This window comes from Heteronotia binoei, chromosome 13 (genome assembly GCF_032191835.1).
Source record: "Heteronotia binoei isolate CCM8104 ecotype False Entrance Well chromosome 13, APGP_CSIRO_Hbin_v1, whole genome shotgun sequence".
Classification (NCBI taxonomy): domain Eukaryota; kingdom Metazoa; phylum Chordata; class Lepidosauria; order Squamata; family Gekkonidae; genus Heteronotia; species Heteronotia binoei.
The window spans coordinates 78,305,795-78,333,188 of NC_083235.1; the positions used below are offsets into that span (position 1 = coordinate 78,305,795).

A 27,394-nucleotide genomic window follows, 5' to 3' on the forward strand; every position below is an offset into this window, starting at 1 on the left:
TGTCCTTTCTTGGTATTGATATTTTTAGCTCTTATTCTTAACTTTTAAAATACATTTGGCTAGTTTATTCAGAGTCATATACCATCAGTACATAATTTTATAGAAGTTTTAAGATCACCATTGTTCTATTTGAATAGAATAACCAATGTTTTTCTATCATTTTATCATCTTTTACCTGTTCTTTCTCTGTTTCAAATTTCAACAAATGTTTATACATTTTAACTATAACATATTGATCATTTGTAGATTGATCAAAACCACCCATTCTTTTATTGAGTTTAAATCTAATAATAGTGCATTAAAAATTGGCAAAGACTCTCTCATTTTCATTTTACAATCACCATGAAAATACTAAAATATCCCAATATGTTAAATACTTTTAAATATATTTTCCATCCAAAAAATTCCTCTTGAGTTGAGTTCCATAACAGTTTTTGGACAGAACCCAGGCTTATTTTTATTCCATATTCTCAAAATGGCATTTCTAATGTGATTTTTTAAAATCAACTAAGTTTAATTTTATCATTTAATAAATAATCATGACATTCAAATCTCAAATCATGACCTTCTAGCTCCAGTAAACTTTTATTTCTCAAGAGCATCCATTCTTTCAGCCATACTAGACCCCAAGTTAACACAACCACATTTCCCAATGTCATTTTCGCCAATGTTCACCATGACCACTGACTCCTTCCCCAGAACTATCAACCTATCTAGATAATGGGCGATGTCTATAACCTTCGCACCAGGCAGGCAAGTCACCATGCAGTCAAAACACCTGTCATAGACCCCACAGTCTGTATGTCTAATGACTGAATCACCAACTACCACCACCTCCCTTCTGCCCCTAAGGGTATCCCTGATGAGATAATATCAGTTCATCACCCAAGGAAGAGTTCCCTTCTAAGGGATCATATTCCTCTTCCTCAGATTGACACCCTCTGACCGCAAGACTCTCACTCTCCACAACAGCAGAAGAGCTGTCAGCACAGGAATGGGACTGTTCTGGTAAGTCCTTGAGGGTCTCTTCCCCAAACCTCTCTGTCTGTCTCAGCTTCCCCAGGTCAGAATTAGCCTCAAGTGAACAAACCTGCTCCCCGAGAGCCATGAACTGTATTCATTGAGCACACACCCACAATTTCAATCCAGTGAATAGATAATCATACTAACCTTCCTGGCAACTAACTCCCCCCCCCCTTACCTATATGTAATGGTTGGTAAAGTCTGTTTTAATATATCCAAAGGAGTGTGCATGCAGGATTATACTTTGTTGGTCTCGGGGCTTTTTTTCTGACAGGAGCCCACAGAAGATGCCATGCGGCAGCCACACAAAACACTGTATAGTCCCTGCTCCCCTGCTGGCTTTCTACCTTCCTAAATGCTTAGTGGTTTAAAGGTATCCAGAGTGATGCTGGGTTCAGAGGCTTGATCCCCAGACTAAGAGCCACAGGCCAAAAACCCTTTGACTCTCACCCTTCAGCTCACACCAAAGACTCATGCCTCTGCCTAGCAGGAGCCTTACTGTTCCGAGTTGCACAGCCCCTCCCTCCCAGCAGCAACAGTAGAGGGCAAATAAGCAAACAGACTTTGCTCACTGAGCAACAGACAGACAAAGAACCCAAACAGACCCAGACAAAAACACCACTCACCAGCAATCTACAAACACCCCACTCACTGTCAAGAAACTGGATTTGTTCTTTTAGTAGACACACTCAGGCCTCATATTAATTTCTAGGCCTGCAAATGTGTTGAAGTGGTTAAATATAAGATAACTGGCTGTTGATATTGAAGTGTTGGCAAACTGACCTTGTGACCTTTGGATAACCATTTGTTTACCAGAACATGACTTGGTGCCACTGCTTCCTTCAACTGGTGCTGTTGGTTACACCACACAAGAGAGGGGGTTATATTACAGATAATCCCTCTATCCCAACATAAAGTGACCTCTTCCTGGGCCATCTGTTGTGATTTCATGTCTACTTAACTTCAATGGTCTGATTTGTGATTGGGCTATTGCAGGGGTGGCCAACGGTAGCTCTCCAGATGTTTTTGCCTACTACACCCTTCAGCCCCAGCCATTGGCCATGCTGGCTGGGGCTGATGGGAGTTGTAGGCAAAAAACATCTGGAGAGCTACCATTGGCCACCTGTGGGCTCTTGGGTTCAATCTTAAAACTTTTAAAAGTTAGTCTTTCTGTTCCTAGTTAACAGCTATCATAAGGTATGAAGAGCTGATTTCAGAATGGACCAGGCTTCTGCCTGGGAAAATGCTCTTATGAACTTCAACCAGATTGCTAATTGATTACTCTGATAATTAGTTACTCTGCACTGTGGGAGCTCTTGTGTAAAGTTCTGCAGGGCTCAGTATTTTCACTTAGGCTATTAAACATCTATGTAAGAACTTTGGCTAAAATCGTCCAAAGCACATTTCTGTATTAGGATTGTATCTGGAGGCCATGGTCAGATAGCTGAGGAAGAACATGCTGAAGCTTTATCTGCTGCTATTCATAAATCTTACCAGCTGCTTTAATCCAATCTTGGCTTTACTTTTAGATCATTTATTTGGCTCTGATTAGCCCTTCCTGGCAACTAACCCCCCCCCCCCCTTACCTATATGTAATGATTGGTAAAGTCTGTTGTAATGTATCCAAAGGAGTGTGCATGCACATGAAAGCTTATACCCAGGAGTATACTTTGTTGGTCTCGGGGCTTTTGTTCTGACAGGAGCCCACAGAAGATGTCATGCGGGAGCCACACGTTTCCAGGCCTGTTATGCTGGGCTTTTTCTACAAAAAAGCTCTGCTTGGTCTTCCAAGGTGCCACTGGATGTCTCAAACCACGTGTTCGTTTGGCCCCATTAGCACCTTAAAGAACATCCATGTGAATATCATTCACACACACATATATGTCGGGCTCAAGGAGACTCACATCAGATTAAGATACATACTATTAAAATAAATTACAATAAAATCATTACAATTCAGTAATATTAATTCGTATTTGACTCTGCATATGGTAGTGTTGTTCACTGCTGTGGTACAGTGGTCACATTCCTTGTTAGTTATTAAAAGCTATTTTAAGCAATTCTGTTTTGCAGGCCCTGTGGAATTGTGGCAAGTCCCGCAGGGCCCTGGTATTTTCAGGGAGAGCGTTCCAGAGGGCAGGGGCTACTACCGAAAAAGCTCTTGTTCTGGTGGTAGACAGCCAAGTCTCTTTTGGCCCGGGGATTGCAAGAAGATTTTGAGTACTTGATCTTAGTGCTCTCTGGGGTTCATATGGGGAAAGGCGGTCCCGGAGGTAAGCAGGTCGCTGACCATATAGGGCTTTAAAGGTCATCACTAGCACCTTGAAGTGAAGCCAGAATGCTATAGGCAATCAGTGCAGTGTCACCAGCACAGGTTGAATGTGCTCCTGTAAAGGTAGCTCCAATAACAACCTGGCTACTGCATTTTGCAAAAGTTGCAGCTTCCGGGTTTGCGGCAGGGGCAGCCCTATGCAGAGGATCTTACAGTAGTCTAATCTTGAGGTGACCATCGCATGGATCACTAGCTAGGTCGCTGCATTCCAGTTATGGAACCAACTGCCATATCTACCTAAGATGATAAAATGCAAATTTGGCAGTGGCTGCTACCTGGGCCTCCATTGTCAGTTGAGGCTCCAGGGGCACCCCTAAGCTCTTTAAGGAGAGCCAGTTTGGTGTAATGGTTAAGTGTGCGGACTCTTATCTGGGAGAACCGGGTTTGATTCCCCACTCCTCCACTTGCACCTACTGGAATGGCCTTGGGTCAGCCATAGTTCTGGCAGAGGTTGTCCTTGAATGGGCAGCTGCTGTGAGAGCCCTCTCCAGCCCTACCCACCTCACAGGGTGGAGATTGTAAAGGAGATTGTGAGCCGCTCTGAGACTCTTCGGAGTGGAGGGCAGGATATAAATCCAATATCATCTTCTTAATCCTAGAAGCTGGCGCTAAAGGCGCCCCATCAAAGGTCGGCAAAGGGATCTCTCTTCCTAAGCCGCCTTGACCTTTGATGGATTCAGTTTCAGTCGACTCTGCCTGAGCCATATCACCACAGCTTGCAGCACCAGGTCCAGATTTTCTGGGGCACAGCCACACTGGCCTTCCATCAATAGATAGAGCTGGGTGTCATCTGCATATTGATGACATCGCAGCCCGTATCTCCAGACAATCTGGGCAAGGGGGTGCATATAAATGTTAAATAACATTGGGGAGAGTACTGCCCCCTGAGGCACACCACATATGAGTGGGTGCCTCCGGGATGACTGCCCTCCTATAGCCACCCTTTGGCCTTGGGGAAAAGAGGTAAGCCATTGAAGGGAAGACCCCTGAATCCCTGCATCTGTGAGGTGGCGAGACAGTAGCTGGTGGACTGTATCAAATGCAGCCGACAAATCTAGTAGCAACAGCATTGCTGAACTGCCTTGATCCAGATGTCTCAAGAGATTATCCATGACGGTGACCAGCAAAGTCTCCGTCCCGTGGCCTGGGTGGAAACCGGATTGAAATGGGTCTAACACGGAAGTGTCATCCAAAAACCTTGTAATTGTGCTGGCACTGCCCTCTCAATAACTTTGCCCTAGAAGGGCATGTTCGACACCATCCGATAGTTGCCCAATTCAGCTGGGTCCAAAGATGGTTTTTTAAGGAGAGGGCAAACCACTGCCTCTTTAAGGGGCATGGGAAAGGTCCCTTCCATGAAGGACCTGTTGATGATCTTCTGCAGTGGGGCCTGTAGTTCCATCCGGCAAGCTCATATCAGGCAAGACAGGCATGGGTCCAGATTGCAGGTGGTAGGGTGCATAGAGCAGAGGACCTTGTCGACTTCCCCCAGACTGAGTGGAGTGAAATAATCCAAGATTGCAACAGAAGATGTGCTTGGGGCCTCAAGTTCGCTTACTGTATCAAAATTGGCAGGTAGGTCGCAGTGGACCTCCGCTAAGTAATCTAATTAGTTGCCATGAGGCCAAGGATCCTGCAGTGCCATCTGAAACTGTCAAGTCGGCTGAATTCAATAACGAGTCTCTTGTTAAAACAGAGTTGCAAGTTTATTGTAATCAGAACTGAAGACCATGGCAGAGATTGAAGGACTGAGATATACAAGCATTAAACCAGCATTTAAGGTATAGATCAAAGGATTCCTACGGGGAGGGCAATCTAGGCAATACATTTTTGCACTCGGGAGCTACTCCCTTCATTCCCAGCCTGAGACCTTGCCGCCCCATCCTCCCACAGACATCCAGGCTGGGAAGGTGCCACTATCTTGTTCACATGTTAGCATTTCAAAGTAGACTACACAACAAAGGCCTCTCTATGGAGGGGGGTAGGGAAGTTAGCTAGCAGCATTTAGAGTTCAATGAAAACTCCCAGACTCCTTCACTTCAGAACCAAACTGAATATTTTAGTTAAGAAATTCATAGCAGACTTGACATACTGCCCCCCCTAGGCCGCCCCTGCAGGGCGGGCCCGTGAAGAGGGCGGTTCGCATTTATGGCTCAGCAACTTGGGCCCCGAAAGGCTCCGGCACTCCCCCTTCGGGAGGAGGGTTGGCGAATCTTGTGAGTGCCATTTGGACGGCTCCGGGCAGCGGCGCAGCAGGCTGCAATGAAAAACAGGGTGGACTTTACCAAGAGCAGGGGGGAGGTCGAGTTCTACCGTCACTGGATTAATTACCCGCTTGATCTTAAACGGCCCCAGGAACTTGAAAGCCAGTTTTCTAGACAGTTGTGCCAGGGGCAGGTTTTTTGTTGACAGAAACACGGAATCCCCCACCTTCAAGTCCCACACTGGCACATGGTTTTTATCGTACTGCTTTTTATATGTCTCTTTGGCCAGCTTCAGGTTTTCTTGTATAGCTGGCCAACACTGGCTAGGACCTTGCCACCACTGCTCGAAACTTGAGCCCGTCAACCCCTCCCCTCCTGGTAACATGGGGATCGGCTTCCCCTCATACCCAAAGACGGTTGCAAAGGGAGACGCTTTAGTGGAGCTATGGGCGCTGTTGTTGTAAGCGTATTCAGCAAAGGGGAGGAGGTCCACCCAGTCTGACTGGCGTAGGCTGACGAAGCACCGTAGGTATTGTTCTAGCACCCCGTTCACTCTCTCCGTCTGTCCGTCCGTCTGGGGGTGATAGGCGGAGCTCAACCCTTGTTCCATCCCTAACAGTTTACAAAACTCCCGCCAGAAGGTGGCAACGAACTGAGGCCCCCTGTCGCTTATGACTTTGTCTGGGATGGAGTGGTGTTTGGCCACGTGATCGAAAAATAAGGCCGCTAGGTTCTTGGCCGTGGGCAACTGGCTGCAGGGGATGAAGTGGGCTTGTTTTGAAAACGTGTCCACTACCACGAGTATGACTGTTTTTCCTCGGGAGGATGGCAGCTCGACTATGAAGTCCATAGACACTATGGCCCATGGTCGTTTCGCTGTTTCTAACGGTTGTAGGAGCCCCGGGGTTTCCCCCCCCCTCTTTTTTGCCATTACACACACAGGGCAACTGGCCACAAACTCCGAGACATCTTTCTTTAGGGACGGCCACCAAAACTGCCGGTGCACTAAGTGCAAGGTTTTGACGTAGCCGAAGTGCCCCGCTAGTTTGGAACAGTGACACAGTTGAAGAATTTCCTTTCTTAACGATTCCGGGATGTACAGTTTCTCCCCCTTGTACCAAAGGCCGTCTTTTTTCTTTTGCACCCCCTCTGGCCGCCCACCTCCCTCCCGTTCGGCTTCTAGGGCGATGCGTTCCTTACTTAGCCCGCTCAATTCTTTTTTCCTCTGCGAGCGGGTGGTGACCATAGCTGCTACTTGTGTGGGGGGGATCAGGGAGTCTACTACCTCCTCCCTCTGGCTTTCATGCTGTGGGAGCCTGGACAGGGTGTCTGCTAAAAACTTTCGGCTCCCCGGGATGTGCTTCAGGGTGAAGTCAAACTTGGAGAAGAACCCCGCCCACCTGATCTGTTTTTCACTCAATTTCCTTTTCCCCGTTAGCGCCTCCAAATTCTTGTGGTCTGTCCAGATCTCAAAGGGCACCCTGGCTCCCTCCAACCAAGACCTCCAAGTCTTTAGCGCAAACATGACAGCGAAAGCCTCTTTGTCCCACACCGACCAGTTCCTCTGCTCCTCCGAGAACTTTCACGAGATGTAGGCGCAGGGTCTTAGTTTCCCCTCCCCATCTTTCTGCATGAGAATGGCTCCTACGGCGACATCGGAGGCGTCGCATTGGACCACGAACCCCTTCCGCTCGTCTGGGTGGCTTAGCACCGGCTCGCTTGTAAATAGTTGTTTGAGCCGGTCGAAAGCCGCCTGACAGGTCGGTGTCCAATTCAGCCAGGCCCCGGGTCGCTTCGCTTCCTCCCCTTTTCCTTTCGTCTTTAGGAGATCGGTCAGGGGTAGGGCGATTTGGGCGAACCCCTCAATGAATCCTCTATAAAAATTCGCGAATCCGAGGAAACTCTGGAGCTGTCTACGTGTCCTCGGGGGGGCCCACTCTAGGACTGCCTGCACTTTGGCTGGGTCCATGGCCAGCCCGTCCCCAGATACCCGGAAGCCCAGATAGTCTAGTTCTGTGCGGTGGAACTCGCATTTGGACAGTTTGGCATAAAGCTGGTGCTCCAGCAGGGTGGCCAACACTTCCCTCACTAGCTTTACATGGGACTGCTCATCTTGAGAATAAATAATGATGTCATCAAGGTACACCACCACCCCCTTGTACAGGAACTTCCGCAATACATCATTTATGAAATTCATAAACACCCCCGGTGCCCCCTGCAGTCCAAACGGCATGACCAAGTATTCAAATTGTCCCATCGGTGTGTTAAACACCGTTTTCCACTCATCCCCCTCTTTGATGCGCACTCGGAAGTACGCGTCCCACAGGTCCAGCTTTGTGAAAATCTTCCCCCCCCCCCCCGCCACCGTGCCTAACAAGTCCTTGATGTGGGGGATGGGGTAGGCATTGGACATGGAAATCGCGTTAATCCCGCGAAAGTCGGTGCAAAGCCTAAGACTATTGTCCTTCTTCTTTCTAAACAACACTGGGGCTGCGTGGGGGGCCGTCGCGGGTCTGATGAACCCCCTTTTCAAGTTTAAGTCCAGAAACTTGCGCAGCTCCTTCTTTTCGGCCCACCCCATTTGGTAGAGTTTGGCTTTGGGAAGGTTTTCCCCCGGAATCAGTTCTATCGCACAGTCTGTGCTCCGGTGGGGGGGCAGCTGATTGGCCTCCCGCTCACTAAACACCTTCATCAAGTCGCGGTAAGCATCCGGGACGTGGTGCACCTCTTCCACTAGGACGCACGCTCTCTCTCGAGCGACCGGTGCTCGCGGCCCCCACGCCACTTGCCAAAGATGTTGGCTGCAGCCTGGGTCGGGGAATCTGATGGTCTGGGCTCTCCAGCGAATGAGGGGCTCGTGCTTCTCCAACCACCCCACTCCCAGGACCACGGGGTAGCCGCAGGCGGGCGCAGTCACAAACGTCTCTGAGTCCCAGTGGTCCTCAATCCCCAGTGGGCACGGCTCAGTTTCTTGCGTGCAGGGTTCCCCCCCCATCACTGACTTGTCCATCTGTTCAAAATGCATGGGATGGGGCAGCCGCAAGCATTCCAACCCCAAGGCCTCCACCACCTTGGGGGAGATTAGCTCCCTATTACAGCCCGAGTCTATGAGGGCTCGGATTTGCAGGAACCTTTTTAGTTTTGGGTTCAACAGCTTGACCATTATAAAATACAGTCTTCCCGTGGGTCTCACCGTTAGTGGTGCCTCCTCCCGGTCGACCTGCTGGTTGGCACCGTTCAAAGCAGGTCGGCGTCGTTTCCCGCCGGCTCCTCTTCCCAAGCCAGCTCGGCCAGCTCCGCGGACAGACGCACCTCTTCCTCTTGCGGGTCCTCTGGCACCAGGAGCACGCTGCCCTTCGCCGCATCCTTAGGGTGGCCTGCGGTTTTCTTGGGCCCGGGGGTGCCCGGACGTGTTGCGCCCTGCGCCGGGGCGGCCCCGGTGGCGGGCTGGGGGCAACTGGAAGCCAGATGGTTGGGGTCTCCGCATCGGAAACAACGGCGGGGCCCCGCTGGGGCAGCCGCCGCCGGCTTCTTAGCTTTGGGTGGCTCGGTTTTCCCTGGGGCGGCTTTAGGCGCCCCCTTCCCAGCGGCTAGGGCTTGGCGCAGCATCGCTACTCGTTTCAGGTTGGTCTCCACCTCCCCCGCCAGCTGGATCCACCCCACCAGGGTGTCGGGGCTGGCTTGCGTGAGCGCCCGATCCAGGATGCTCGGGTTCAGCCCGTTGGTGAAGTGCTCGATCTTCATCACCTCGTTCCAGTTCCGAGCCCTGGCGGCATTGGCCTGAAAGTCGGCCGCGTACTCTCGGATGGATCGGGCCCCTTGCTTCATGTTCCGCAGCGCCTCCAGCGCCCGGGCCTCTTGCAGGGGGTCCTCATACTGGGTTAGTAGAGCTTGCACGAATGTGTTTACGAAGTGGAGGACCGGGCTGTTGGTCTCGCACAGGCTCACATACCACTTTTTCGCGGCGCCCCGCAGCTTCGACCCCAGGTAGTCCACTCGGCTCATCTCGTCGGGGAACAGGTCCCCCCAGTAGTACATATAGCTGTTCGCCTGGATCGCGAAGTAGTTCACTTCCTCCGGATCTCCGTCGAACGTGGCATCCAGCTCCCGACTTCCCCCCCGGTCTCTTTGCCTGACCGGAGCAGGGGGGGGCGCCGCCGGGGCGCCCAGGACTTGCGGGGCCCGGCTGATTCGGGGGTCCCCGGGGTCCCGTCGGGGCGGGTTGCTGCTGGCGGGCCCCGGTCACCCCCAGCGCCCTTTCCAGCTGTGCGGTCAGCGTTTGCATCTGGTCCTTGAGGTCTTTCACCGCCCCGTCGATTTCCCGGCGGACCATCGCCCGAAACGCCTGGTTGTCCTCATCGGCCTGGTCCTTGGGCCTCGCCCCTCCGTCCTCTGATCCGCACTCGGCCCCCTCGCCTTCACTCCCGGGGTTCTGAGTCCCCGCGGCTCCGGCCCCGTCGCTCGTTTCGCCCGGGTTGGCTGCGGCGGCCTCGGCCAACTGGACCCGCTTGGTGTGGCGGGTCATGATTGCCTCCCGTCGGACCGGGGCTTGATCCATCAGCGTGGTGGAGGTCCTTGGCTGGTATTGCCGCGGGGTCACCACCAGCTGGAACTGTGGAGGGGAGGCCGCGGTCCTTCTGGCAGTATGGATGTGCCAGGGTGTCTCGGCCCCCTCCACTCTGGTCGGGAGTTCTCCGTTCTCCGGAGACTGTTCGGACATCGCCTTTTCAGTTGCCGGAAAGGTTGAACTCCGAGATAGGGAGTCGGCTGAATTCAATAACGAGTCTCTTGTTAAAACAGAATTGCAAGTTTATTGTAATCAGAACTGAAGACCATGGCAGAGATTGAAGGACTGAGATATACAAGCATTAAACCAGCATTTAAGGTATAGATCAAAGGATTCCTACGGGGAGGGCAATCTAGGCAATACATTTTCGCACTCGGGTGCTACTCCCTTCATTCCCAGCCTGAGACCTTGCCGCCCCATCCTCCCACAGACATCCAGGCTGGGAAGGTGCCACTATCTTGTTCACATGTTAGCATTTCAAAGTAGACTACACAACAAAGGCCTCTCTATGGAGGGGGGTAGGGAAGTTAGCTAGCAGCATTTAGAGTTCAATGAAAACTCCCAGACTCCTTCACTTCAGAACCAAACTGAATATTTTAGTTAAGAAATTCATAGCAGACTTGACAGAAACTGTATAAGGTCCATCTGGCTCAGCAAAAATATGCTTGCCGCCTAAACAGACCATATGGGCCTTCAGGGCATAGTGGTCTGACCATGGCACTGCCTCAGCAGTAATCCTCATCTGCATATCTTCAAACTGTCCAGTGTATGTGTATCATTTTCTCAGTTGTAGAAAACTGCAAACATCAACTACAGATGAATCCTATATATAAAACCTATTGGACCTTGTTTTTTCAATACACTGTTTTCTGTGTAAACATACTTTACCGTCACTCATGTCCATCATTTGTGAAATATCCAGTCTGTTTGTCTGTGCCCAACTTTCTTTAAATCCTTGATATTCTAGCAAAAACTGTGTTACTAGAATTGTTACTTACAGAAATATATATACAGAAAATAGAATGCTACTTTCCCAAGGTCTGCTGCCGGTTATTTGGCTGTCTACATGGGTTTAATGTGAAGCTATATAGGATTTCAATTGTACAAACATTGTCAGGCCATTAAGAATGAAAAATCCCTTCTGTTTATCATTAATACCAAACATAAAACTGGCACTTTTTCTCTGCAACTGGTATGTTTTGGAATGTTATCTCCCTCTGTCCCCTGACACAATGCAAATCCAATCACACAGAACTTTGAGAACATGACCGTTACTAACAAAGACCCTATTTGCAAAAGCAATTTAGTGAGTGATCATAGTCCCACTAAGTAGGATTTTTCCTATGACTTCACTTAATTCATATTGCAGCCTTAGGCAAGGCTGAAATTTTTCTTGTGAGCATCATTTGAAAAATAAGAGCAAAGAAAGAGTTTGCACATTTGTTGAATGAGTGAATCAACCCAGTGTATTTATGTTCCGTTTTCTACTTATGTATAAAGTGAATACATACGTTTAGCAAAGAAGATTTTTCTCTGTACTTTTCTTTGTTGATCTTACTTTAGTAATATATTTGCACATTATTTATGCTTGTGTATTAACAGTAGGCGATGCAAAAAAAAAAGTAAACTAAGTAAAATGCCTCCTAGAAGTCAAATATTATAGTGTTGTCCAAACTTAAAGGAAAGTGCTCAGATGTTTCAGTGCGATTTAAGAAAAGGTCTAATTCTGGCAAATCTTTATCTTTCAAGAGTTTTCCTGAATTTTCTTCAATTTTCTGACTTCATTTTCTCATTAACTGTACTGATGGGAAATGCAATACAGCTTTGGTTGGTAGTGCTAGTGAAAATTAAATAATGAATTTAAACAATTGCTAATATGCTTCACATAAGAAAGTTATGTATTTCTTACAAAATACCTGTTAAATGAGCTGACATAAATGAATTGTTGACATTGTAGTATTCTTTTTGGTTGGCTGATTGACTTTTTAAATGTACAGCCTATTGTCAAAAATTGCTTTTTTGTAGGATCATTCTAGATTCTCCAAAGCAGTTCTTTCTTGGAATATTTTTTGGTACAGGCTGTCTCTGTACATATGGGTACCTCTCTCTCTCGGCTTGACTTCGCGAACGAAGATTTAAGAAAGGTGCAGTAGTCCACGTCTGCTGCAGGCTTGCTGGTGGCTGACAAGACCAACGCGGGACAGGCAGGTCCGGCCACAGTGGCTGCAGGGAAAAGTCTGATTTGGGATTGGTGCTGTAGCAGTGCGATTCTTCCTCAATCTTTTGTCCTCAAGACCAGCTATGCGTGCGTTCTCAAAGGAAGAGACAGCCTGGTGGATGGTGTGCCTCCATGCTTTGCGATCTGAGGCTAGGACAGACCACTGGTGATGGTTAATGCAACAGGTACCAAGGGATTTCTTCAAGGAGTCCTTGTACCTCTTCTTTGGTGCCCCTCTATTTCGATGGCCGGTGGAAAGTTCGCCATACAGGGCAATTTTGGGAAGGCGGTGGTTTTCCATCCTGGAGATATGCCCTGCCCAGCGCAGCTGCGTCTTCAACAACAATGCCTCGATGCTTGTAACCTCCGCCTGCTTGAGGACTTCAGTGTTGGTCACAAAGTCACTCTAGTGGATGTTGAGGATGGTGCGAAGGCAGCACTGATGAAAGCGCTCAAGGAGTCGCAGGTGATGATGGTATAAAACCCACGATTCAGAGCCGTAGATGAGGGTTGTCATCACAACCACTTTGTAAACATTAATCTTTGTGCCTTTTTTCAGATGCTTGTTGCTCCACACTCTTTTATGCAGTCGGCCAAATGCACGGTTTGCCTTTGCCAGTCTATTGTCAATCTCCTTGTCGATCTTGGCGTCTGAGGAGATGATGCACCCCAGGTAGCTGAACCTATGCCCCAGAATAATAACAACAACCTCCTTTATTGGCATTATACACTAAGGTATACAGGAGATAAGAAGTATTTAATACAATTAATGCAAATTTTGCCTTTTTGAAGCCAGCTACAAAAAAATTGCCACCATTTCAATAGTTACAGTGTTTTTCGAGGAAAGAAGAAAAAGGGACATAGTTATCAGATTGGCCTATTAAATCCACTAACAACCGATCTAAATACTTAACATGAATGTCAGAGTAATAATCGCAATACAGAAGAACATGCTCAATACTTTCTACTTTCTTTCTTCCACATTCACATAACCTCTGCATGAAGGTACTCATGAAGTATTGCAGAGGGCAGCACTTTGAAACGCACTAACATATAAGCTCTGTGGATGCATGGATCATTAAGGGAGAAGAAGTACTTTGCTATTGCCCCATAGGAGGAATCTCTAATCTCACAGGAGAACATCTATCACAGGCACAGCTAAGCAGTTCTTGCAACTCAATATCCAAGAGGTTTTGAGTAAAACAAAAGCAGCTTATTCTGACAGGGAAAGCAGCTCCTCAAAGCTTATCCCTATAATAGCTCTTATTTATAGATGTCAACCAAGAGGACTGATGAAATTCCGTTAAGACTAAAGAAACAAGACAGTTGGAATGAGCAGTGGTTTTAAAATGAAATTTTAACCAGAAGCTATTAACCACACTCTAGTCTCTAGCAGTCTTCGGTTGGTTTCAAGACTCATTGCAACATGGGAAACACACATTGGAAGGCCTAAGATTTTCCAAAGGAAGATAGACTGATTTTTTTTCTGTTTCCATATTAATAGCAGAAATCCAGATTGAGATCCCAAAAAGCATTTTAGCACACAATTTGTGATTAAAAACTCATAGGGCTGCTTGGACATATTGGTTGCCCTTTGAGTAATAAAACTGGGTAATTGCTAATATGTCATTCTTAATAGATTCATCACTCTTTTTTATGAGCAGCCCATCTAGAGTTACAGTGAAAGAGCATTTCTAAGCATCTAAAGGTTTTAACTTGCTCGATATGATACCCCCTTATAATCCACAGTTTCCCAAAGACAATGATTTTGAATTTCTGGAAATTTAGGGTCAATTAGTTTAACTCACAATAGTCCATAAAATGATAAAGTAACCTTTTCAGACCTATACGTGAAAGGGAAAGTAGTACCGCATCATCAGCATAAAGCAAAAGAGGGACATGCAGCACACCAAGTCTGGGACTATGCCCATCAATAATGTTCAGAAAGGGAGCCATATCATTAATGAAAAGGTTGAATAATAAAGGCGCTAAAATACATCCTTGTTTAACTCGAAGACTAATTGGAATCTTCTGAGTTAAGTCACCTTCCTTTGAGCATCAAATTTGGCAGGTTGTATTAGTATGCAAAATTTTTTTAGAAGGAGGAGTCTCACATCAATTCCTTGATCCTTAAGTTTCTTCCAGAGCAGGTCTCTTGGGATGGAATCAAAGGCACCCTTGAGATCCAAGAAAGCTGAAAGCTGTAAACTACTTAGGGCCCTTCCTTTTCTTACATTTATCCACTAAGTGGCTTCACACTACACAATGATCAAGGGTCGATTTTCCTCTAGAGAAACCAATTTGCTCTAGACCCGTTCAGACATCCATAAATTGAGTGCATTGATCAGGTCTCTTGCATATAGGTTCTCAACAGTGGAAAGCAAGCTGATAGGCCTATAGTTACGTGGGAGATGGCAACCAACTATTTTATATGCAGGGATCACTACTGCATTAGTTCAGGCTCCGAGTATAACAAATGTATATCTTTATGTGGGAATTATTTTTATTAGAATAATACTTGTAAAAAATTTTGCATAAGTTTTTTCAATATTTTCTAATATCTAATAAATAAATAATGCTATATAGCATGTGCTTCCTTTCTATTGTTTAAATCAGGGGTGTTCTGAGGGCTGGATCAGACATAAATGAGATCTTGGTGGGCCGGGCCATGTAGGGCCAGGCCATGTTTGTTCCTATTTCAGATTAGGTAGTGGAGATATAAACTTTATAAAGGACCCAGACAAACACAATTAAATTTTATTCCACTTAGATCCCGCCCTCCCCGCCGACATAGTGGTACGACATTAAAACCATAAAATATAGAGTAATATAAAACATAAAACGCATAAAAATATTTCGGCGCTATCATCTTAAGTTTTCAGATTTATAATTCTGGAATGGAAGGTTGTGGGGGGGCCCCCACAAACACACACCTGTTAGTAATCTTGAACAATAAAAAGTAAAGAAATATTTGGATGGGTGGATAAGGATTTCTGGGAACACATGCTTACCTATGCTTGGAGAATGCAAAGCTTAATTATTGATCAGGGTAAGCTTTTCATGCTTCCAAAATCTAGACACATCTGTTTGAGTCAGCCATAAATGAGTATTTGGTTTTTAATTCTGCATTGATCACCATTAATACCAAGCTGGGAATCATCTTTCAAACTCAAGGTGATGTCATTCCTTCCTATAGGTAAAGTGTACTACTTGCTTAGAAAAGTAGTTAGGTTTCAAAGAAAAACTGAGGAATGTGAGAATATTTTTGTCAGATTTATATCAGTCAACTGAATTGCAATATACTAAATTATACTAAAATTGCCATTATCAAAGGATGTGAAAGGCAAACGTATTGGGATTTGAATAAGTCTGATGTAAAGCTGGGTGGAGTTGGGTGGTGAAAATGTATAATTAACTAAGAAGGTAATTTGTGGTGCTTTAGCTGATGGGATCTCATTGACTTTTATTCAGTAGTTCTATTGTCAGGTTCCCTAACAATTACATTCCACAGTCAGGTTGTTATGCTACAGCGAGTTGTTCATTTCTGCTTATCCATTTATATCCACTCACACTGTATTGTGTAATCCAATAGCCACAACTGTATATTCATTTTTTTTCCTTTGCTAAATGTATATCCATTTGCTACATATGTATCTGGTGGTTCTAGCTCTGGCACTTTGCTTGCGGGTAACTTTTCTCAAGGTGTGCAGGAGGGAGGCTTTAGCTGTGGATCCATTGTCTGGTAACCATGGTAACGACTGGCTCTTTGAGGGAAGATTTCTGATCTTATACACCTATGCCTGGGAACCTTAATGGACCATGGGGGCTGGCTTTTAGCTTGAGTTCTTTTTTAGCCTGGTATATTATTGGTTCTAATTGTAAATTGCTCTATTCTTAGCAATGGCTTCTTAGCAAGAAGTTCATTGCTCTGTATTGATCGCCAATAAACTTTGACCATTTCTACATGCACTTAGTTCACTGGGGTCAGCAACTGGTGAAAACCTTACAGCTATATTGCTATATTGGTGTAAATGGCTAGTGAATCTCCAGCATGGAGTTTCAGAATTAGTTTTTTTTTCTTTTAAAGTCTGGAGGCTTATTACTTGTGCTCTCCATACCTGCATCATCCCTCTTCCTCCCCACCTATGAAGCAATCAGCAATCTGAAATTGGGAAGCAATTATGAAATCTGCCATCTGATTCTTCTTTTAGATTGATGGTATTAGACTTATTGGTATATCCTTTTAAGATGTTTTTAGATGTATTTAAATAGTTTATGAATATGTGTGTTTGATGTGTTGGTATGTTTGTGGAAGAGCACCTCATTTCGTTGCTCTCTTTTGTTGAGAACAATGACAATAAATTTATCTTATCTTATCTTATCTATCTTTTCTATGTCTGCTGCTTTTAACATGTTGTACATTGCCCAGAGCCCGGAAGCAGCAAGGATTGGGCGATTCACAAGTGATGATGATAATGATGATGTCCAATTATACAGATGACTTCTGAAATATTAAAGTACTTTAGTGAGCTTTTATATTTTATTTCTGAGTAGCAGTAGATACCATTCTTCCTATTGTAACATTATTGCCTTTAGCCAGGAATGGATTCACGCATTTTGAGTATTTTCTCTCTCCACCCGCAATGAAATGTCAAGCCCTCACCCTGCTTCTACAGTACTGTGGAAGCCATAATATTGAACACCTGCCCCACATGTGCTTGCTGCAAGTTCCTTCACCCACAAGTCCTGCTGTCTCTGTTGCATTTTAATAGATACTGTGCATTGTGCATAGGCTTGTTTTTGGTTTTGGTTTTTCTTTTTAACTTGGTGATGCTGCTTAGGAACAAGGCAGCAAGTAGCTGATATAAAGATCTACATTTTTAGATAGAGAAAGCTGAGCACTTATAGATGAGACAGTGATGACCACTAAAGACTTATGATAAGTTGCTGAAAGTTTGGAAGTTTTAAGATCAACAAAGTTTTGTTCAAGGTATAAACTTTTATGAGCACTCGCATTTCTTCAGATATTCAGGCTTATACCTTGAATAAAACTTTGTTGGTCTTAAAGGGTGCCACTGGACTCAAACTCAGTTCTGCTGCTTCAGACCAACACAGCTACCCACTTAAATCTAAGTTGCTGATTATTCTGTGTAATTTATGTGTTAAAACAGTGTTGGAGTCTTATTCTTTGTCACACATTTCATTTTTAAAATGTACATGTGTGTATTGTTTCTCATAAAGCCAAGGAGGGAAGGAGAGCTCACATTACGACAGATTTCTTCACATGGGCAACCTTTAAAGTTGAGCTTTGGTGCTCTCACAACATCTAATGCAAAACATTTTGGCCTCTGTTGATAATGAAAGTTGAGCACTCATAGATGAAACAAGGACATTTACCTACACAGTGGACTTTCTAAATATGTAGGAAAATATAGGTTTGTAAATTAACTAAAACAGGGAGATAAGAAACAGTATGGCAAGGACTAAACAGGTTCCATGAGGGATGGAACGTTGAGAGTAAATGAATGATAGTTAAAGTCCAAAGGAGGATAGGTAATTGACGTGAACTTCAATGGTAAGGGAAACTCCAAACTGTTTCTCTGTCTCCATCCTGTGATTCCCTAGCCTGTGCTACATAATTCCAATGGAATTCTTCATTAGTAAATGCTGTCTTCTAATTCAAATGCAGTCGCACTTTTTCCAATTTGATTGATTCTTGATTGAGTGATGGGTTTCCAAAGCTGGGTGTTCTTGAAAACATTTAGAATGAAATCTTTGTATGAGAAGCATGCAATTTGCTATGATTACTCAGTACTGAAGAATTGAGTGCCGAAGGACAGTTGTTGCTTTTATATTGCAAGCATCTCTAAAGCCTTGCAAAATGTGTCAAGAATAGAACTTGGAAGGAGGAGAGGTTACTTCAAATAACTGACTAGAGAACGTGTTCAAAAAATGTACTGGGGGGGGTAGGGTTTCTCCCCCACCACCACCCTTTTAAGGAAATGCCAAAATTTTAATGTTCACTTTCAAAGTGAATCCATTCTATAATAAAAGCATAGTGGTATTGGCAAAATGGAGCTCCCCATTGGCTGTAGTGTGTACTCAATGAACCACTGACCTGTCAGCTGCCACTCAATGTCCATTGCATTCCGTTGGCTGAGGACTGAAGCACTGGTTTGCAGAGGAGAGAAAGAAGGTCTTCCCTTGATTGACAGACAGAGGGAGGAGGGAACCTGCCACAGGAAACCTCCCTCGATTGACACTGCTTCACAGAGAAGATAAAGAAAGCTTCCCTCAATAAGCTGAGGGAGGAGGAGGGAAACAGCCACAGAAAGCCTTCCCTCAATTGGCTGAGGGCTCCTCCCCCTCCTCCTCTAGAGATCCAGATAGGCAGAGAGACAGACAAAAAAAATTGGCATCCCTTAGCAGCAGAACAATTACATTTTATTCTTGGTACACACACACACACACAGACAGACTATGGAGTCCTGTGTTTAAGACTGGGCCACTGGGAAGCTGCTTTCACTTTCTCCTCAGTGTCTGTTACTAGCCAACCAAGTAGGCTTGCCAGTCCCCAGGTCCCAGCGGGTGATCCCCCAGTTTTCAGGCTTCTGCCTGCCTGCCCCAACAGCCACCATGAGCCTTTTTAACTCATCTAGCTCAGCAGAAGCTTGCAGACTGCCTCTGTTTGGGTCAGTGTGTATGCCTTTAAATCCTGTAGTTAATATTTGGATGGGAAACAAGAGGAAAGCTGAATGGGCAGGGTGAGTAAGCAGAGCCACCTGAGTCTTCCTGGTGAGTGTGGAAAAGGAAGAAAAGCAAGCTCTGTTTGGAGGAAGAATTCACTCCCTAAGCTGCTCTGCTTTCATTTTCCTGTTAGTCTGAAGGCGTTGGTTGAAATACAGCAGATTGTTATATTCACCAGCTCCAGCAAGTAAATTGCACACTGAGATCACAAAAGTGTGTGCTTGCAAACTATGTTTATGTTGGCTGTTCTCTGTGTGTTCACTTTCATTTAGTGAAAGCTCAGTCAGCTGCTGGGGAACAAGGAAATGACTGTATTTTTATTTATTTTGGAGGGTGAATGGGAGAGTCTCTTGGCTCCACCCCAAAAGTCTCCTGGCTCCACCTCCAAGGTCCCCAGGTATTTTCTGAGTTGGACCTGGCAGCCCCAGAGGTTCTGTCAGTGAAAGGTGGGGGGGAGGCCCTTTCCAGGCCTATTTTGGCCTCTGAGGGAGAATTCTTGGGGCCAGTTCTGACCAGATCCTGATTACGAAATTCCTGGAGATTTTGTGCTGGAGTCTACGGAAGCCAGACTTTGGGGAATGGAGAGGCCCCAGCTGAATTTAATGTCGTCGAGTCCACTCTCCAAGGCAGTTATTTTCCCCAGGGGGAAGGAGAACTGTTCTCTGGAGTTCATTTGTGTTTCCAGGAGATCTTCAGCCTCCACCTACCCAATCTAAGCCTGGCAGCACCCTCTGGGTGACTTGATGCTACCTGACTGACATGACTTAACTAGGCACTTCAGAGCAGGGTCTGCCAAACCCAGCTTCTTGCTGTGGAAGGTGACTGAGTGATTTCGGACCAGTCACAGACTCTCAGCCTAACCTGCCTTACAGGGTTGTTGTGCAGATCAAAAGGGTGAGAGGTGACTGATGTAAACTACTTTGTTCCCCACTGCAGAGAAAGACTGTACTTTTCCTAAGTAGAAGCTTCAGAGAGGGGGAGGAGATGGAAAGCAATTTACCCCCATCTCTTTTGCCCCCATGTCTTATTCCTCAATCTACCTCAGGGGTGTCAAACATATGGCCCAGGGGCCAAATCAGGCCCCCGGAGGGATCTTATCAGGCCCACGAGTAACTGGCTCTTGTCTACTCCCTCCTCCCTCTTTATTGCTTCCTTCTGCTTCTCAACTTACTTTGCCAGGCTGGCTCAACAGCACAGGAGCTACAAAGCAAAACCTCTATTTTTTCCAATGGCTGAGGCTCCTCCCCCTCCTGGTCCCCTGGTGAGGGAGGGAAAGTGCCAGAGCTTCCTTTGCACAGTTCCCTGGATCCCACAGGAGAAATACAAAGAAAGCACCTTTAAGACCAAAGCGCTAATGTTTTAAGTTTTAAAAAAAAAATCTTTAGTCGTGTTTGTCTGTTTCCTTTAAAAAGTTTATATCTCTGCTACCTAATCTTAAATAGGTACATACAGGGCCCGGCCCAACATGGCCAGGCCCCAAATGGCCCGGCTCAACATGGTCTCATTTATGTCAAATTCAGCCCTCATAACAAATGAGTTTGACACCCCTGATCTACCCCTTCTTTGATAACCTACCCCACAATTCTCCACTTTCTCAATTTCCCTTCCCAATAGCTGCCTTCTCAACATACTTTGCTTCCCTCTGTCTTTCCCTCCCCTCCACAGCCCCCCCACCACCAAGGCCATGACACTCACCCACAGCAAATTTCTAACACCTGTTATATTTTGCCTCACAACAGTCATTATTACTAGTGTAAAACAGTTTGTTGTTTCAGTTGCCTCTTTGAATCTTCTCAAAGAAAGACCAAAGCACCTACTGTCAGTCTGTTCTATGGTTTGGATCGTCGCTGGCATCCTTTAAATTCATATTTCTGACTTTTTTCTGCAGTTCTTTGAGGTTCCATTTGACTCGAATATGAACAGGACAAAAAACAGACCCCTGGTGCGAGGACAGATCAGGTAAGGCTGTGCAAACCTGCTTCCCAGAATGCGTAATGAATCTTATTGTTCCTTTTATAGATTTCCCCAGACTTCTGACTATCCTTGTGTTTAGATACACAAATGTGTTAACTTAAAGAACAAAAGACCTTGAAAATATACCTTTTTGTGTGCTTTGATGACTCTGAAAGTTTATAATGCCACATGGGAAACCTGTTCGCTTGCTCTCTCATCATTTCTCAGCAGATATTGTGCCAGGGCTGTTGTACAGATTAAGGGTTGCACATTTCCAGGTGTTCTCAGACAAAATAAGCTATTTACTGCAGTTTTACAAGCAGACAGCTGACTCTAACTGCCAAGAAAATAATTATGGATCACCCAGAATCAAAAGAATTTAAAAAAAAATGTAAAGGTTTACTGTTGGTCTTCTATCCTGGATCATTTGTAGCAAAGATGGAACCTGTGAGCTTGACATGCTGGTGGTATTGGCTGCTTCTCCACCATCTCTCCTCTGTATGGCGAATTTTATTTGTATGTATACAAAGTACAGTTTCCCAGGGTAGGATCTAGCTGTCTCTTTAACAGGAAAAACTGAAGACATTGAAAAGCAGTACCTGTGACACCAAAATTACACTCTAGATGGTTCAACTAAATGGCATTGTATCAAAGGGGAAACAGCTTGCCACTGTGGTGCACGCCCTGCTAAATGTCTGGGTTAGATGACTGCAATGAGTTCTGTGTGAGGCTGCCCTTGAAGACTGTTTGGAAGCCCCAGTTGCTATAGAATGCTGCAACCAGAATGTTGAATAGAGTGGGTTCCAGGGCCATCCTGGGCTGATCCAGGAGCTGCAGCAAGCAGCCCGAAACAGGCCTGACAGAAAGGCAGCTCAGCCCAGGGGAAAATGGTGAATACCCTGCTTGGAGCTCCAAGGCCGGCAGTAGGATGAACGAGAAGGAAGAGATAGAAACACCCAACGTCACCATCTCAGACCAGGTAAGAGAGAAAGGGAGCAGTGGTGGGGCTGTCTAGATTCTCTGCACCTCAGAAGTGACCTGCAAACTCCAGAGTGAACTCAGAGCCACCCCAGAGTGTATTGGGCAGCTCAGGCAGGATCCACAGAAGCTGAGGGGCAGAGCCACAGCACTCACCACAGTTAGTAGAATGAGGCAGGACAGGCCTCAGTCTCATATTGTAAGCAGGGGCACAGCCAGCCAGAAGAGGGACAGGGAAGGGACGATGAAAGGAAGACAGAGAAGCCCATCAAGTAGGAGCAGACCGTAAGCTTGGAAGGAGTGCATGCAAACAGTCCAGGTGAGGGGACTGAGGGGTGCTGAAGTAACCTGCCAAGTCAAGTGGGGGAGGGAGCCGAGTCAAGCCGAGCGATGGGGGAGCCAAGCCGAGGGAAGGGAGCCAAGCTGAGCAAGGGGGAGGGAGCAGAGCGGGGGGGAGGGGGTGGAGCCAAGGGAAAGGAGCTGAGCGAGGGAGAGGCTGGCTCTCTGCGGCCTGATCATTAAGAGGCCACAGCCCGGTTTTGGGCCACAGCCCGGGGTTTGGGGACCCCTGCGCTAGGTCATTCGTTGAAGACCTACCATTTGAAGCAGAAGGACTCTCGTTCAATCACAGACACAGTTCCGCAGCACTTAGACAAGAGCATCAAAACCTCACATAGCTTAGGAGTCTCCACCTCCACTAGGTTGTCCAAACAGAAAACATGGAACAAATCATGGTCTTGTAGGTCCTCAACCAAATCTTCTCCAGACCACTCCTGGACCCTTAGATCACACAAGAACCTACCCAGATCCTCCTATAGATCAAAATCCAAATTTTCACTATCAGCTTCCTAAACAAATGGAAATCTACCAAGATACCCAAAAAGTGTCTTTGACTCCCTAATTCCTCTCATGCAGCCCCCACCCACTAACCTACACTTTTTCTTACCAACTTGGAGACTCATAACATTGAACCAGTGAGTTCTCTCCATCATTGCAGAGGCCTACAAGATAGAATTTGTTCAGATTCCTCCACCATCAGACCTCATCAGGCCTCTTTCCTAGAAGTAGTCAATAACCTCATTACCAAACAGGCCATAGAACCCATCCTTACACCATACCCCTCTGGGTTCTATTCCCACTATTTTACCATCCTGAAGAAGGAGTGGGGCATTCACCCCATTATGGACTTCAGGGAACAAATCCAATATCTATACAAAGTTCAGAATGACGTTCCTGCAAACATCGTTCCACTCCTTTAGGAGGGAGCATGGATTGGCTAATCTAGATCTCAAGGATGCGTGTTTCCACCTTATCCATTTACATTCCTGCCTGTTTTTCCACTTTGCTATAGAACTCCATTTTCAGTACAAGGCTGTCCCCTTCAACATTTCCACTGCCCCATGCCCCATTCCACTGCCCCACCAAAACCATGCTGATTATAGTAGCACATCTTTGTCTACAGGGAATAGCAATCTTTCCCTATATAGATGACTGGCTGGTGGTAGCAGATTCGGAACAATCCAACATCACCTCGACATCATGATTTCCCTCCTTGGGGATCTGGGTCTTCAGGTCAACTCTCAGAAATTGAATCTAACATCCTTGACACACATCCAATTTATCGGAGCCATCCTGGACTCTCGTATCTGCAAGGCCTTTCTCCTACCCCAGAGGATGGAAGCCATCACCATTATGATCAAGCTTATGTGTGTGCAGGAAGAGGAGTCTGCCCTCTAAATCCAACACCTTCTAGGGCTCATGACATCAACGATATCTGTCATAGTCACAGCTTGCCTCCGAATGAGCCCCCTACAACTTTGGTTCATTAGAACCTTTCAGCCTCTGATTTATCCTCAAGCATGTTGTCTCCAACTCCCAGCATACGTCCCGGGCTCCCTATTGCGGTGGGAAGACACTACAAATATGACAACAAGTGCACCTTTCCATCCACCATCCCCATCCTTGACCATCATGACAGATGGTGTTTGGGGATGGGGAGCACAGCTCAGCGGCCTATGTATAGGGGCCCCTTGGGAGTCACATCTAATTTCACAACACATCAACTATCTGGAACTTCTGTCTCCTTTCCTTCTAACACTTACTGAGGAATCATGTGGTAGCCACCTTGACAGGCAACACAACCACCCTACGCTATCTAAACAAGCAGGGGGCACTGTTTCCAAAAGATTTTGCCTTTTAGCCCTGACTATTTGGGAGGACTGTCTTTCTCGGAACATCATTCCAGTAGCCTCTCACTTTCCATGACTCCAAAATGTCACTGCAGATTTCCTCAGCAGATGGGATGCCTCCCTTCATGAATGGGAGCTGAATTGGAAGTACCTCTACCCTCTCTTCCAGAAGTGGGGTCACCCAGCCATCTTCACAACCAGACACAATGTGAAGTGTCCAGTCTTCTGCTTGAGAGGGGGGATGGACCCCTTATCATTGGGGGATGGGCTCCTTTACCCATGGTACTATCAGCATCTTTTTCTATTCCCCCCTCTACCCCTTATAACTAGGGTAGTAAACAAACTGATGATAGAGGTGCCAACAGTCATTCTAGTTACACCGCAGTGGCTGAGGCAACACTGGTTTCCCTCTCTACTGTCCCTCTTCAAAGAGATCTTAAATTATTTTCCCCTGGAACCAGATTTGCTCCTTGCCCACAGAGGGCAAGTCCTGCACCACAATGTGCCACACATGAAACTGACAGTGTGCAAACTCCCCTGACAGAACTACATGCCAGAATTCACCATGTCCTTCTTAATAGCAGAAAACCTTCCACACGACAGCCATACAGCCACAAGTGAAAGCAATTTGTCCACTTCCTGGAGTCTGTAAATAGTTCTGTGACATGTTCTAATGTGACAATTGTAATTTGGATTCCTGTTATTGCTGGTGTGCACAGGTCTTAGCCACACTTCAATCCAGGTCTACCTGGCTGCCGTTTCAGCATTCCATCCACCAGTGGATGGTTTCTCTGTGTTCACCCATCTCTCTACTAAAGTTTTTGAAAGGTCTCATACGACTATTTCCACCAATATGGCAGCCTACACTGGTCTGGGACTTACTTCTGGTTTTACATTGTCTGACGTCCAAACCCTTTGAGCCCATGGCTACATGTGATCTACATCTCGTAGCCTGGAAGCTGACCTTCTTGGTAGCCATCATTTCCTCCAGATGGGTGGGAGAACTCATAGCTTTGTGGTGTGATCCCCACACACACACACCTCTCTTTCCATTAGGGTGGGGTCCCCCTTGTCCCAGACATCAGTTTCTAGCCTGAAGTACTCTCAGTTTCACCTTTCCATGGATATCATCCTACCCACCTTTTTTCCAAATCCATGGGATGATGCAGAATGCCATCTGCATGCACTTGATGTCCCTAGGGCTTTGTCCTTCTATCTTCATCAGACACATAGTCACTGCAAATCACCCTAATTGTTTGTATCCTGTGCCCCCAAGACCTTGGGGCATAAAATCTCATCTCAGTGTCTGGCACAATGGATTGTAGAAACCATCACACTGTGTTACCTGTTAGCAAAGAAGCCAGTCTCAGGCCCTATTTGTGCTCAGTCCACTGGGGCGCTCGCAGCATCTACAGTGTTCCTCAGAGGGATTCCTCTACCCAAAATATGCAGTTGCCACATGGGTGACACCTCACATGTTTGTGAAGCACTATGCTTTGGACGTTCGTCATTCTCAGAGGACCTCCATGGGACAAGCAGTATTGCAAGCAGCTTGTTCCTCAGTCCCTACAGCACCTGCCTCCAGGTAGGACTCTGTGTTTAGCTTGCTGTTCTCCCATAGATGTGAAGCACAGAGACCACGAAGAAGATAAACAGGTTGCTTACCTGTAACCCATGATCTTCAAGTGGTCATCTTGTCAGGCAATGTGTCATTGAAGTTATTGATGCTTTCTGATCATGTTTATTTCATGCTTACTAACCCCATTGCTGAATAAAATACTAGGCCACTAATACCTGTGCCCTGCAAGAGAAGGAGGAGGGGTGGGAATGGAAGTCGCTAGAACTCCAAAGGCCAGCAAAGCCTTTGAAGTGCAGAGCGCGAAGCTCGCCTCTCTGGCGCCTCCCAAGCAAAGCAAGGACATCACCAGGGGGGAGAGTGGAGCCATCACCGATAACAGTTAAGCAGGCGTGTGAAGGAGTTACTTGCAGGGCCAACTGTAATTTTATTATGAGAAATAGTTTAAAGCCCAAGCCTTTGAAGTGTATTCATAAATGCCAATGGTTTCCACTGTCCGTTATCAGTTTCAATGAATCCATGTAGAGAGTAGCATTGTTGTAATCAATAAATGAAACTTAGTTTTGAACAAAGACAAGCCTGATCATTTTTGAAACTTCAATGAACCCTTTGCTGACACATCTGTGCATTCACACCACCTGACCTGCCCACTGTTGCAGGTCGCCCTCAAAGAGCTTGTAGTAGTCAGAAGGAACTGGTGGAATCCTCATGCTCCTCCCTGTGAGCATGTGTGGTGGAGCCCCTGCACATGACATTGGGATGGACATGAAAATCCTTTCTACCTATTTGGATCAGCACATGCGCACTATATCCCACAGGGGAGAGGAGCTCAGCAGAAGTTCCAATGAATGGCTGACCCTCTCTGAAATTGTGTGTGTCCTAAAGCCTTGTACACCACCTAACTCCTTGGTCTAGCCCAGGGGTGGGGAACCTTTTTTCTGCCAAGGGCCATATGGATATTTATAACATCATTCGTGGGCCATAAAAAATTATCAACTTAAAAAACAGTGCTCTGCCGAAGGATGATGATCCAGGCCAGCAAAATTAATGCAGATAATTGTTTTTCTATTTGAAGTCATGTGGGGAGAGCCTGATCTGGCAAACACACATACACACACACACACACACACGGACTGCCGCCCTAGGCAAATGCATAGGTCTAGGGCTTTTTTGTAGAAAAAGCTCAGCAGGAACTAGCTTGTTGGACCCCATCCCCTAATATTACATATTAGGTCACACTCTCATTAGCATATTAGGCCACACCATCTGGGATAATCAAGTACAAACTAAACTGTGACGGTAACTTTTCCAGGCCCTGCAGCAATTCTGGCCGGCCAGCCAGGCCCCAGGAATGCTGCTGCACAGTACATCTGGGCCCTGTGATCCCTGCCTGGCCCTGGGGAGGCTGCTGCACAGCACGGCTGGGCCCCACAATCCTCACTGGCCAGCCAGGCCCCAGGGAGGCTGCCACATGGCTTGGTTCAGTCCAGCAATCCCTGAGGTTGCCCACCCCTGGTCTAGCCGCTGCACTCCGGATATTCTCTAAGTGTTCAGCCCCAGCTGCTGCTTACTTCCATATGTGAGGCTGCCATATGTTCCCTTACTTA

General features: G+C 46.4%; 1 protein-coding gene across 4 annotated transcripts in view; it reads left to right on the plus strand.

Annotated features, from left to right (window-relative positions):
- Nucleotides 1-27,394, plus strand: part of LOC132581593 (protoheme IX farnesyltransferase, mitochondrial) — a 232,807-nt gene that overhangs the window by 113,037 nt on the left and 92,376 nt on the right. For all 4 annotated transcript variants that reach the window (XM_060252913.1, XM_060252915.1, XM_060252914.1 and 1 more), the window contains exon 5: nucleotides 20,980-21,050. In XM_060252913.1, the coding sequence (XP_060108896.1) occupies nucleotides 20,980-21,050 (71 nt within the window). The remainder of the gene's footprint in view (nucleotides 1-20,979; nucleotides 21,051-27,394) is intronic.